Below are 13,958 nucleotides of genomic sequence, written 5' to 3' on the forward strand. Positions count from 1 at the left end.
TGGAATATTTAAATGTTTTCAAACTGCTAGGTTGGCAGAAGCTGAGGCTAACAGTGGGAGCTCACCCTGCTCCCCGGATTCGAACCTGTGACCTTTTGGTCAACAAGTTCAGCAGCTCAGCGCTTTAACTCACTGTAACAACAAATTTCCAGATAATTCCCCTTTTTAAAGCTGCAAATCCCAGCCAGATTGCCTATGCTGGGGAATTTCTGAAGCGTGCAGCCCCCAAAATATTTAAACCTTTGTATCTGATTGCATTCCCTGTTATTCTTGCTGGCTGGGGCTAATGGATGTTGCAGTCTGATGGGAGTAAAGTCATTTGACAAATGTACAGAAGTGTGGGTTTGTCAGTGGCCTCCACCAGGATAGTAAACACTGTGCAATCTTCAGGTTGCCTGCATTCTCTTTGTATGAGTCCCCGTTGTATATACGAGGGGTATTTTTTTAAGTAAGGTCAGTTGGAACATAAGTACACAATGAAAGTTTATTTCAAAAAAGTAAATTTATTTTCGGAAAGTACATACTTCACTCTATTTTTCGATATGTTGCCAAGTTTGTTCAAACACTTATCATACCTCTGAACCAATTTTAAAATACCCTCTTCATAAAAACTTGCCGCCTGTTCTGAACCAAATCGTCTGTAATCAAAGAAGGGCGACCGGAGCGATCCTCATCATGGACGTTGTCATGGCCATCTTTGAATTTGTTGTACCCACTTACGCACTTTGCTTTCACTCATAACAGTATCACCGTACACTTCACAAATCTGTCGATGAATTTCTGCAGCAGGCAGGTTCCTTGCTGACAAAAACCGTATCACTGAGCGAACCTCACATGCGGAGGGTGAGTTGATAGTCTTAAACATTTTTAAACCACAGAACAGAACTGTACAGGTTAGCTACAGAGCGGAAACTGAGCACAGTTGTTCCCAAGGCATGCCGGTACATGACACATGTGCTTGTTGCGGTATGCACGTGAACTACTAGTGTCTACAACAAAACGGACCTTACTTTAAAAATACCCCTCGTAGTTCTCTTTCCAAAGTACAGACTTGCCCAAAACAGTGATTCACACACCCCCAGAATGGTAAAAGATCCGATGAGACTTACAGTATAACCCTATACATGTCTTACTCAGATACACAGCTTGGAAAATAAATAAATAAATAAATAAATAAAGCTTAAGCAGCTGAGGGGGGGAAAGAAGGGGGCTGAGCTGTTAGGAATAATAATAATAACAACAACAACAACAACAACAACAACAATAACAACAACAACTTTATTTGTACCCTGCCTCCATCTCCCTAAGGGGACTTTAGGCAGCTAACATGGGGCCAAGCTCAAACAATTAAAATAAAATAAAATACATACAAGACACATGACAGCATCAAGTAAAAATGCTTGTACAATAACATAACAAATCAATAAGATAATAACAATAACACAATAAAATAGAGTATAAAAATACAAGAATTTAGATGAGGGCAAGCTGGACCAAGTGCAAGGAGTTAAAATGTTTAAACCCATGGGTGAGGTAGATAAGTAAAGTGCTGTATTTAGAGAGAGACTCGGGTGAGGTTATTCTTTACTGAGGGATGGAATAAAGTGCATCAGAAAACCAATTGACACTGAGACGGGACCTGACGTGGGAATTAATTATTCATTCTTCAAAAGCACACTGGAAAAGCCAAGTTTTTAAACTTTTCCTAAAGGTGGCCAGGGTGCTTGCCAAATCTCCCTGGGGATTGAATTCCAGAGTGGAGGGGCCACCACGGAGAAGGCCCTCTCCCTCTTCCCCACAAGCCACACTTGTGACGGAGGCGGGAGTGAGAAGAGGGCCTCCCCCAAAGATTGAAGGGATTGCACAAGTTCATAGGGGGAAATGCGATCACAAAGGCAGGCTGGCCCTGAACTGTTTATGGCCATGTTCTAGAGGCATTCTCTCCTGACGTTTTGCCTGCATCTATGGCAAGCATCCTCAGAGGTAGTGACCTCACATAGAACATGGCCATATAGCCCGAAAAAAGCTACGACAACCCAGTGACCTCACTACCTCTGAGGATGCTTGCCATAGAGGCCGGCGAAACGTCAGGAGAGAATGCCTCTAGAACATGGCCCTATAGCCCGAAAAAACCTACAACAACCCAGTGATTCCGGTCATGAAAAGCCTTCGACAATACATTGATTTTTAAATAGTTTTAAATTGTTTTTATATGAACTTTATTATGTGATTTAACCTGTTTTTAAATGATGTATTTATGTGTATTTGGCATCTAACACTGTTCAACGGAGAAAAAGTTGTGGGCCTGAAAATAGTTGTTCTTTTATGATTTTGGGGTGCTGAAAACAAAAATGACATTTAAAAATGTATATTGGCTCTAGTTTTTATGATATAAACAATCACGTGATCACGTATGGTTGAAAAAATGCATGTTGCGACTTACACTATGGAAAATTCTAGAATATTCTAGAAAGTTTGATGACGCAGTATTAGTGCCGTGTGCAAAAGCCAGAAAGCCCTCTATAAGGCCAGACTTTTGAACGGTGAGGGTCAGTCAGTTGAAGACTGAGACAGTATCGTTAAACATCGTTTTACATTGTTCTTTTTACTGTAGTTATGGCTCGCACGTGTGTAAATAAAGCACTATGGAAAAAAGATATCAAGGTAAATGGACTCCGTCAATGCTGTCAGACTACTGCTGGAGCATTGTAAGAGACAATCCTTTCCTTGAATACAAAAGAAAAGTCAAGAGATGCAAACAGGATATAAACTAAAGTCATGATTAAAGCAACATTTAAACTTTCAGACTTTTCAACTGCATTAAGCCTACTAATACAGTTTCTTGCTGCACAAACATAAACAATAGACTAATTAAATAAATATTTCTCATGTATAAACTATTGGCAATATAATTTGACTAAAATTTAGTAAATATTCACGGTTTATATACATGCAGTAAGGTTAGGCGCATTATCATAATATTAACGAATTACCTATTGTGGAGAAAATTGAAATAGCTGTTGCATAAACACCAGAGCCAATTAACACATTTAATTATTATATTTGAATTCAGCATGTTAGATTTATTAAGAAACTGCACATTTCGTTTCCGCAACTGAGAAAAACTGAAAATTTGTAGAACAGTGTAATTATTGCCAGTCTGTACGTCGCCTTGAGTTGCCTTTGGGCTGAAAAGGGCGGGATAAAAGTGTAGTAAATAAATAAATAAACCCCTAACACAACATCCCCCTCCCCTGCTACAGCCCTGACCAGTATTAAAAAACTCTAAAGTTATAACAGTAAGTAAAGAACAACACTCAAACACAGGGGAACTCCAGACAAGAAACAATCAGGGACAGCTAATCACCTCTCAACAAAGGAATTCGCCAGGCAGTAACAAGCCACACCTAAAACTTTTCAGCCCATGAAATGCTAATCAAGGTGGCCAATTGCGACATTCACACCTAGTTCCAACAGGCAAGTGTTCTTTCTCCCACCCTGGACACTCCGCAGATATACAAAACCCCATTTTCCTAGTTTCCAACAGACCTCACAACCTCGGAGGATGCCTGCCATAGATGCAGGCGAAACGTCAGGAGAGAATGCTTCTGGAACGTGGCCATACAACAAAGTCTGATCTCCAGCGATCCGTCCGGCCTTCCTGCGGAGCCCCCGCCCCTCCCCGCCCTTCCCTGCCCCGTGACGAAGCCTCCCGGCCTGAGCAACCAAGGAGGGAAGGCGAGGAGGAGGCAGGCGCGCCTCCTCGGGTCCCTCCTCTGGGTCGCCCTCCTGGGCCCATTCCCGGCTCAGCTCCGTCCCGCGCGGGTCTGGCTCCCTCCTTCTCTCCCGGCCACTTGGGGCTGCCTTCCTTACCCGCGGGAGGGGCTGCCTGCCTATGCCTGCCTGGCCGGTGATCAACTCGCCTTAAGAGCGCTTTGGAACTTGCTTGCTTTCTTTTTCTTAGCAGGTGCCACCCGGCGGCTGGGTGCCCCGAGTTCCTTTGCACTTTTTCTCCTCTCCTTGATAGCTCCGTTGCACTTTCCATCCTTTCCCTTTCTCTTTCTTTTTCTTTTCCTTTCTCTTCCTTCCTTCTCTCTCTCTTTTCCTTCTTTCCTTCTCTCTCGCTTTCCCTTCCTTCTGTCCTTCTTTCCTTCCTTCCTTTTTCCTTTCTTTCCTTTACTCTCTCTCTTTCTTTCCCTTCCTTCCATCCTTCCTGCTCTTTCCTTCCTCTCTTTTCTTTCCCCCTTCTTTCTCTCTCATTTTTTCTTTCTCCATCCCTTTCTCCTGCCCTTCCTTCCTTCCATTTTTCGTTCTTTCCTTCTTTTTCTATCTCTCTCTCTCTTTCCCTTCCTTCTGTACTTCCTTCCTTCCAATCCTTTTCTCCCATTTTCTTTCGTTTCTTCTATTTCCCTTACTTCAGCCCTTCCATTTTCCTTTTCTCTCTTTCTATCTCGCTTTCCCTTCCTTCTTGTTCTTCCTTCTTGTTCTTTTTCCTATCCTTTCCTTTTTCCTTTCCTTCTCTCTCTCTCTTACTATTGCTCTTCCTTCTTTCTCTTTTCTTCTTCCTTTTATTTCCATCTTTTTCTTTTTCTCTCTCTTACTTTTTCTCCCTTTCCCTCTTTCCTTCCTTCCTTCCTTCCTTCCTTTTCTTTCCATTCTTTCCTTATTTTTTCTATTTATCTTTCTCTTCCTTCCTTCTCTCCATCTTCTTCCCTTTCCATCCTTTTCTCTCTCCTCTTCCTCTCTCTCTTTCACCTTCCTTCCTTCCATTCTTTTCTTATCTTCTCCTTTCTCTCCTCTCTTTCCCTTCCTTCCTTATCTTTCCATCATTTCTTCATTGTCTTCCCTCTTTTTTCTCCTCCTTCCTTCTCTCCTTCTCCTTCCTTCCTTCCTTTCCACCCTTTCCTTCCTTCCTTCCTTCCTTTCCACCCTTCTCTTCCTTCTCTTCCTTCTCTCCTTCCTTCCTTCCTTTTCTTTCCACCCTTTTTGTATTTTCTTCTGCTCTCTCTCTCCTCTCTTTCTTCCATCTCTCCCTCTCCTTCCTTCCTTCCTTTTCTTTCCATCCTTTCTTCATTTTCTTCTTCCTTCTTTCATCTCTCCCTTCCTTCCTTCCTTCCTTCCTTCCTTCCTTCCTTCCTTCCTTCCTTCCTTCCTTCCTTCCTTTTATTTCCACCTTTCCTTATCTTCTTCTTCTCTCCCTCTTCTTTCCTTTCCTCCTCCTCCGCGCTGGCCGCTTGCTGGCTGCTGAAGCGGCAGGGATGGGGGGCGGCGCAGGGGGTCTTCAGCCCTTGCCTTCCCAGCCCGGGGCCCAAGCGCCCCCCTCCTCCCTGCGGCGCCCAGGAGATGATGCAGCCGGGCAAGGCGCCCCCGGAGGACGAGGAATTGGGGGCCTTGGCGGGGGGCTTGGCCGGGCCGGGGGCCGAGAGGACGGCGCTGCCCATCCCGAGGGAGCCAGGAGAGAACCTGCGGCGCCTCCGAGGCAGGAAGGTCCTCCTGGGAGAAGAGCGGCAGCTGGCCGGGTGGGCGCTGGGCACGGCGCTCCTGGGACTGGCCCTCGTGGTCCTGCACACCGAACTGGCCTGGTTTGGGCGCTGCCAGGTGAGTCCCGGCCCTCAGGTGGGCTTTGGCCTGATGCTTCCTCACTTGGGGCTCAGTGGTGGCCTTCCAACCAAGCACTAAGCAAGGCTCAGTCTATTTCGCTTCCATGACCAGCTGGCAAAGTGTTTTCACACTCATGATGACTTTAAGGCAGGTATGGGCCAAATTGGGCCCTCCAGGTGCTTTGGAGTCCAACTCCCATCATTCCTAACAGCCTCTTAGCGGCTGAGGGGGAAAAGGAAGGGGCCTGAGGCTGTTAGGAATGATGGGAGTTGGACTCCAAAGCACCTGGAGGGCCCAATTTGGCCCATACCTAATGTAAAGTGTGTGAACTTGCCATTTTGAGGGATCCCAAGATCTTCTATTCCCCCCACATGACATTTTCTTTTCAGTTTTGAACTTCCTTTTGTTGCAGAGAGTGGGACATGGAAAACTAACAATTCAAACACTTTTCCATTTCCACTTTTCTCCTTCTCTGGGTCACTTTGCCTCAGTTTGTAACTACTGCTACTCGGATTACCTATCCGAACGTATCTCCCGTTACGAACCATTATAAAGTTTAAGATCAGCTGGAGAGGCCCTGCTCTCGATCCCACCACCATCGCAAACGCAACTGGTGGGGATGAGAGACAGGGCCTTCTCAGTGGTGGCCCCTCACCTGTGGAACTCTTTCCCCAGTGATATCAGATTGGCTACCCCACTCCTGTCCTTTAGAAAGGAATTCAAAACCTGGTTATGGGACCAAGCATTTGAACAATAGAGGCAACAATTGAGGATAAGACTCAAGGGGTGCAGTAGGTTGAACCGCTGAGCTGCTGAGCTTTTTGACCAAAAGGCCGCAGATTTGAATCCGGGGAGCAACGTAAGCTTCCGCTGTCATCCCTAGCTTCAAGAACAAATACAATATTTAAAATGAAGAACAAGTAAAGTTAAATCAACAAACTACCAATATTTCAATGGGAACTATTGGCCTGCTTTTGGCTAATGAGATGGTCAATGTCCAGTTTCCATATTTGTCACTGCTAGTCATAATTTATTATTTATTTATTTACTGTATTTGTATACCGCCTTTCTCAGCCAATCGGCCACTCAAGGCAGTTTCCAACAAATCAGTACATATAAAAACATAATACAGATTAAAACATTAAGCAATATAAAACACCACAAAAGCAATAAAAACAACATCATTAGCGTCTCATTATTATCAAGCATTGTCCAGTTCCATTGTCAAATCGTTCAATTTCCTATATTAGCTACTCTGCATTTGTAAATGCTTGCTCAAACAGCCACATTTTAACTTGCCTCCGAAACGTTAAGAGGGAGGGAGCAGATCTAATTTCCCTAGGGAGGGTGTTCCATAGCTGAGGGGCCGCCACTGAGAAGGCCCTGTCTCGTGTCCCTGCCAAACGTACTTGAGATGAAGGCAGGACCAAGAGCAGGGCCTCCCCAGACGATCTTAGAGTCCTCGCTGGTTCATAAGGGGAGACACGTTCATACAGGTAACAAGTGATGCAAGTGTGCACCAGTTAGTCTAGATCTGGTTGGAGATTTCAGATGTTGCTTTCTGGAAAATGTCTGTTCACAGACATAAGCGTTGCCAAAGATGGTTTTTCCGCTAAAAGATTTTGAGTTGTGTGGAGATGGCAGAAATTTTCCTCCTTCGCTTGCTTGATGAGGTCCAGTGCTTCTTGGAGAGGTGGGGGACTCACCCTTCTCCACACCCGGCAGGCCAGATAAATGTCCCTGGTGGGCCACATGTGGCCCGTGGGCCATAGTTTGAGGACCCCTGGTTTAATGGATTGTTTTAAATGAATTTTTATGAATGTGGATGGCACTGAATGAGTGCCTGTGGTGAAGCCACCCTGAGTCCCTCCTCAAGGGTGAGAAAGACGGGGTACAAATGGACAAAATAAATAAATAAATACTCTGTTGAAATGTTAAGTGATTGCAATTCTTAGAAATGTGAAGACTCAAGTTGAAACTTCATGCAGAATTGTTCAGGGAGGGCAATGTCTTCCTTTTGCCAACTTCTAGCTTCCTCTTTACTCAGTGCCGAGTTTCGGACAGTGGCCTTCTGGATGACAATTCGCAGCCAGGCAATTGCTGGCAGTTGTAGTCCAAAGATGACATCCTCAGTCTCTCTATTCCTATACTGAGGCAGGTTGTTGCTCCAGATCAGTTTCCTTTCGAGCAGTGGTTCCCAACCTGTAGTCCATAGTCTACCAGTGGTCTGCAAGAACTAAAATATGGTCCACAGCACTACCATTACTACATCATTGCAACTGGAGCAACGGGTGTTGCAAAGCCCTCCTATAGTGCTGAACCTTATTACATATTGTTTTCTGTGGTCGAGCAGATGGTGACTACTGGATGGCATATGTTCTGTATGTGAACTAGAGCTGATGTGGTCTATTCAATGCAATTTTCTGAATCAGTGCCCCAAATCACCAAACCGAATCTAAAGTTGACCAAAACCTGATTCACAACCTTTTTTTGTACTAATGTTGCAGGGTGGTCCCTTGTCAGAGTGCTTCCTGGTCAAAGTGGACCCTGGTCAAAGTGGCCCCTGGTCAAAGTGGTCCCTGGTCAAAGTGGTCACTGTTCAAGTGGTCCTTGGTTAAGTGGACCCTGGTCAAAGTGGTCCATGGTCAAGTTGTCCCTGGTTAGAGTGGTATCTGGTCAAAGTGGTCCCTCGTTAAGTGGTGCCTGGTCAAGTGGTCCCTGGACAAAGTGGTGCCTGGTCAAAGGGGTCACTGGTCAAAGTGGTCCCTGGTCAAGTGGTCCCTGGTTAGAGTGGTCCCTGGTCAAGTTGTTCTTGGTCAAAGTGGTCCCCAGTCAAAGTGGTCCTTGGTGAAGTGGTCCCTGGTCAAGTGGTACCTGGTCAAAGTGGTCCCTGGTCAAAGTGGCCCTGCTCCACGTTTCAGGAAAAAGTCTTTTCAGTGGTTGTACCCAAGCTTTGAAATGATCACTCATTATGCTACCCACTGTGTACTGCTACATGTTGCTTAAGTAGGCATTTTGCTTTATGAGTTCTATATCATGTTTTCTTTTTAGTACTGGTCTGTCTTGATTATATTGTTGCTGTTTGGAAATGTTATTGCATCTTCTGATTGTTTTTTATTGTTTTTTTTGTGTGTGTGTCAGGAGCGACTTGAGAAACTGCAAGTCGCTTCTGATGTGAGAGAATTGGCCGTCTGCAAAGACATTGCCTAAGAGATACCTGGATGTTTGATATTTACCATCCTTGTGGGAGGTACTCTCATGGGGAACTGGAGCTGACAGAGGGAGCTCATCCCATTCTCCCTGGATTTGAACCACTGATTTGCCAGTCAGCAGTCCTGCCAGCACAAGGGTTTAACCCATTGCGCCACCAGGTGCTCCTCTCAAAATAGGTGCCTTGCATGGGAACTGGAAGGAAGTAAGAAGTAGTTTACTTTTTCCAAACCAAAATTGCTACCACACATTGCTAGAAAGGAAGGCAAACTTTTATATTGTTATTTTCAGTCCTCCAAGCTGTCTCAATAAAAGACAAGACCCCAAATAAATACACATTAAAATTACATGAATAAGTGTGTTTTCCAGTCTTGGGCTCTTCCTCCAAAAAGGGCTCCCTTTCTATACAAATCTAAGTGGATGAGTATGCTAAAACTGTAGCGGACGAATGTCAAGATTAAACAAGTTCTGCATCTCCTCGCCCCAGAAAGTTGTGATGGCCGCATGCCTACATGGCTTTAAAAATGGATAAGTTAAAATGGATAGTGGGGATAGGTGTTTCATGGCAGCTTACTCATCAATTTGTTTAAAAGCCACAGTGCTGTTCTTTGAGAGAGACCATTTCTTAGATCAGAGTTTCTCAACCTGGGGGTCGGGAACCCTGGGGGGGGGGGTCGCCAGGGGGTTTCAAAGGGGTCGCCAAAGACCATCAGTATTTCCTGTTGGTCATGGGGGTTCTGTATACCAAGTTCGGTTCAATTCCAGCATTGGTGAGGTTCAGAATGCTCTTTGAGTGTATGTGAACTATAAATCCCAGCAACTACAATTCCCAAATGTCAAGGTCTATTTTTTCCCCCAAACTCCACCAGTGTTCACATTTGGGCATATTGAGTATCCGTGCCAAGTTTGGTCCAGAAGCATCATTGTTTGAGTCCACAGTGCTTTATGGATGTAGGTGAACTACAACTCCAGAACTCAAAATCAGTGCCCACCAAACCCTTCCGGTATTTTCTGTTGGTCATGAGACTTCCGAGTGCCAAATTTGGTTCAATTCCATCATTGGTGGAGTTCAGAATGCTCTTTGATTGTAGGTTAACTATAAATCCCAGCAACTACATCTCCCAAATAACAAAATCACACACCCCCAACCCCACCAGTATTCAAATTTGGGCACATTGGGTATTTGTGCCAAATTTGGTTGAATGAATACAAATACATCCTGCATATCAGATATTTACATTGTGATTCATAACAGTAGCAAAATTATAGTTATGAAGAAGCAATGAAAATAATGTTATGGTTGGGGGGGTCACCACAACATGAGGAACTGTATTAAGGGGTCATGGAATTAGGAAGGTTGAGAAACACTATCCTAGATGATCCAGTGTGTGTGTGTGAAACTACAAGAAAGGAAATTCCATCTGATCATGAGGAAGGACTGTGAGAGCCGTTCAGCAGTGGAACTCTCTGCCCCGGAGTGTGGTGGAGGCTCCTTCTTTGGAAGCTTGTAAACAGAGGCTGAATGGCCTCCTGCTTCTTGGCAGGGGGTTGGACTGGATGGCCCATGTAGTCTCTTCCAACTCTATGATTCTATGATTCTAAGAGTATCATCACTGCAAAACCATTTTTTAAAAATTTATTTATTTATTTATTTACTTTGCTTATATACCGCTGTTCTCAGCTCGAAGGCGACTCACAGCGGTTTACACCCAATAAAAACAGCAATAATTCAATGCACATATAACAATTGACCACTTAACACATTATCCACTTAATAAACAACAAGCAATTACACTAAACAATTATTACAATAACCAACCCAATCGTCTCATCATCAAAGCGTAGTCCAGGTTCGTCGTCCATTGTTCCATTCCTATGTTCAATTACCCATATTGCACTAGATTACTCGAACGCCTGCACAAACATCCAGGTCTTCAACTTTTTTCGGAATGCCATGAGAGATGGTGCCAGTCTAATGTCCGTAGGAAGGGCGTTATCCAATGTAGATGCCAACTTGCACAGTTGGAAAAAGTTAGGGGTTTTTGAACTGCAGCTCTAAGTATTCCGCAACCAGCCCAGGATTCTGGAAGTTGTTGTCCAAAACAATTCCCCTTACCTAGTCCTGGTCTATCATGGATGATTCATGAAGCATTGTCCATGGATTTGGCTTAGCAGAAATGCCTTCAGACGCTGGATAACTATGCAGGTACTGGCTAGCTAGACTTCCAATTTCTGGATCTGGAGTGGTCCTGTAAGAAGGAATGAGCCAACTAGTGGTTTCTCAAATTTCTGGTGCAAAAAAAAGTTTCCAAACAGATTTAAGGTTGAGTTGCTGTGAGTTTTATGAGCTGTATGGCCATATTCCAAAAGCATTCTTTCCTGACGTTTCGCCCACATCTACGGCAGGCATCCAGGTTGTGAGGTCTGCTAGAAACTAGGCAAGTGAGGTATATATATCTGTGGAATAATATCCAGAATGGGAGAAAGAACTCTTGTCTGCTTGAGGCAAATGTAAATGCTGCAATTGGCCACCTTGATTAGCATTAAATGGCATTGCAGCTTCAAAGCCTGGCTGGTTGCAGCCTGGGGGAATCCTTTATTGGGAGTTTTTATCTAGCCCTGATTGTTTCCTGTCTGGAATTCCCCTGATGTTGGAGTGTTCCTCTTTATTTACCATGCTGATTTTAGAATTTCTTAATACTGATCGCCAGACTTTGTTCATTTTCATGGTTTCCTCCTTTCTGTTGAAATTGTCCACATGCTTGTAGATTTCAGCGGCTTTTCTGTGTAGTCTGACATGGTGGTTGTTAAAGTGGTCCAACATTTCTGTGTTTTCAGATAAAATGCTGTGTCCGAATTAGTTCATCAGGTGCTGTGCAATGGCTGACTTATCCAATGCCTTTCATGTTCCTTGGTTTGGATCCGGGTTCAGAGAAGCAATGGGTTCAAATTATAGGAAAGGAGATTCCATTTGAATATTAGGAAGAACTTCCTGACTTTAAGAGCTGTTCAGAAGTGGAGCTTTCTGCCTCAGAGTGTAGTGGAAGCTTCTTACTTGGAGGCTTTTAAACAGAGGCTGTATGGCCATCTGTCAGGGGTGGTTTGATTGTGCTTTTACTGCATGGCAGGGGGTTGAACTAGGTGGTGCACATGATATCTACCAACTTTATAAATCTATGGCTCTCCTCAGTTTACTTCAGTGATTGCAAACTGAGTTCAAAGTGCAAAAAATAATCTGCATTATAGTTTTACAGGGTTTCTCATCTTCTCCGCCAAAGAGTGCCTCACCAAACTACAAATCCCAGGATTTGTACAGAACTATGGAAGTTACAGTGTTATCAAAATACATTAATTTTACAGTGCAATATACACATAGTCTATTGTGGAATGGTCCTTGCACTAAAATAATTTTCCCACGCTAAACAGCATATTATGTAGCTCGTGGTAGATGGGCAAGGATGATATGTGGATTTCCTGACTTAGTCATCAAAATTGTCTCTCATTCATGGGTTGATGTGTTTTACCAGAAGATTGATGTTATGCCTCAAAGACGTGGTTGCCCTTGTATATTTGTATTATCACATATTATCTTTGCTTGAATACACCCAGGCATTGCTAAAAGTTTAATATTTCTGCTGTATTTTACCTTAATGTACTCTTCAGTAGTTTGCTCTGCCTCAACATTCAAAATCTGCTTTTCCAAATGAATAGGAGCTACAGCCCCCCCCCTCCCCTTATTCTCAAAACACAGCCTTTAATACAGTGTTTCCCAACCTGGGGGCCGGGACCCCTAGTGAGAGGGTGTCAGAGGTGTTGCGAAAGACCATCAGAAAACACAGTATTTTCTGTTGGTCATGGGGGCTCTGTGTGGGAAGTTTGGCCCAATTCTATTGGTGGGGTTCAAGGGATTCCTTGATTGTAGGTGAACTATAAATCCCAGCAACTACAACTCCCAAATGACAAAATCAATCCCACTTCCAAACCCCACCAGTATTCAAATTTGGGCATCCGTGCTCTCCACAGATTTGAACCTATGACTGTCGGTCCTGCCGACACAAGGATTTAACCCACTGTGCCACCGGGGCCACAACTATAAATCCCAGCAACTACAACTAACAAAAGTCAAGGTCTGTTTTCCCCAAACTCCACCTGTGTTCACATTTCGGCATATTGAGTATTCGTGTCAAGTTTAGTCCATCATTGTGTGATTCCACAGTGCTCTGGATGTAGGTGAACTACAACTCCACAACTCAAGGTCAATGCGCATCAAACTCTTCATCAAACTTTTTGAGTCTATTGTCAAAGGCTTTCATGACTAGAATCACTGGGTTGTTGTAGGATTTTCGGGCTGTATGGCTATGTTCTAGAAGTATTCCCTCCTGACATTTCGCTTGCATCTGTAGGAAGCATCCTTGGAGGTTATGAGGATGCTTGCCACAGATGCGGGCAAAACGTCAGGAGAGAATGCTTCTAGAACATGGCCATACAGCCCGAAAAACTTACAACAACCCATTGTCTGAGTCTACAGTGCACTCTGAATGTAAGTGAACCACAACTCCAGAACTCAAAGTCATTGCCCACAAAACCCTTGCTGTATTTTCTGTTGTTTATGGGAGTTCTGTGTGCCAAGTTTGTTTAAATTCCATCATTGGTGGAGTTCAGAATGCTCTTTGAATGCAGGTGAACTATAAATCTATGGCAACTACAACTCCCAATGACAAAATCAATCCCCCCCTCCCACCCCACCAATAGTCAAATTTGGGCGTATTGCGTATTTGTGCCAAATTTGCTCCTTTGAATGAAAATACACCCTATATCAGATATTTACATTACAATTCATAACGGTAGCAAAATTACAGTTATGAAGTAGCAACGAAAATAATGTTATGCTTGGGGGTCAGCACAACATGAGGAACTGTATTAAGGGGTTGCGCCATTAGGAAGGTTGAGAAACACTGCTCTAATAGAATGACTGTGACTCACAATGGCCCTGAATGCAACTCACTGTTTATCTTCTCGCTCAGGGGTGTGCATTTTGAGACTTTATAGTCATGTTCAGACTGCCACTCCTAGCTTTCCTTGCCCTTGGCTGTGACGGTTAGGGTTGCTGGGAGTTGCAGTCCAAAAATATCTGGAGGACCACGATT

At 44.0% G+C, this 13,958-nt stretch overlaps 1 protein-coding gene across 1 annotated transcript in view; it reads left to right on the forward strand.

Annotated features, from left to right (window-relative positions):
* Window positions 1-5,209: 5,209 nt before the first annotated feature.
* LOC137094888 (intermediate conductance calcium-activated potassium channel protein 4-like) overlaps window positions 5,210-13,958 on the forward strand; it is an 88,997-nt gene continuing 80,248 nt past the window's right edge. Inside the window, exon 1 of the mRNA XM_067460820.1 lies at window positions 5,210-5,598. Within this exon, the coding sequence (XP_067316921.1) occupies window positions 5,344-5,598 (255 nt within the window). The 5' untranslated portion in view covers window positions 5,210-5,343. The remainder of the gene's footprint in view (window positions 5,599-13,958) is intronic.

The sequence above is a fragment of the Anolis sagrei genome, chromosome X (genome assembly GCF_037176765.1).
Source record: "Anolis sagrei isolate rAnoSag1 chromosome X, rAnoSag1.mat, whole genome shotgun sequence".
NCBI lineage: Eukaryota > Metazoa > Chordata > Lepidosauria > Squamata > Dactyloidae > Anolis > Anolis sagrei.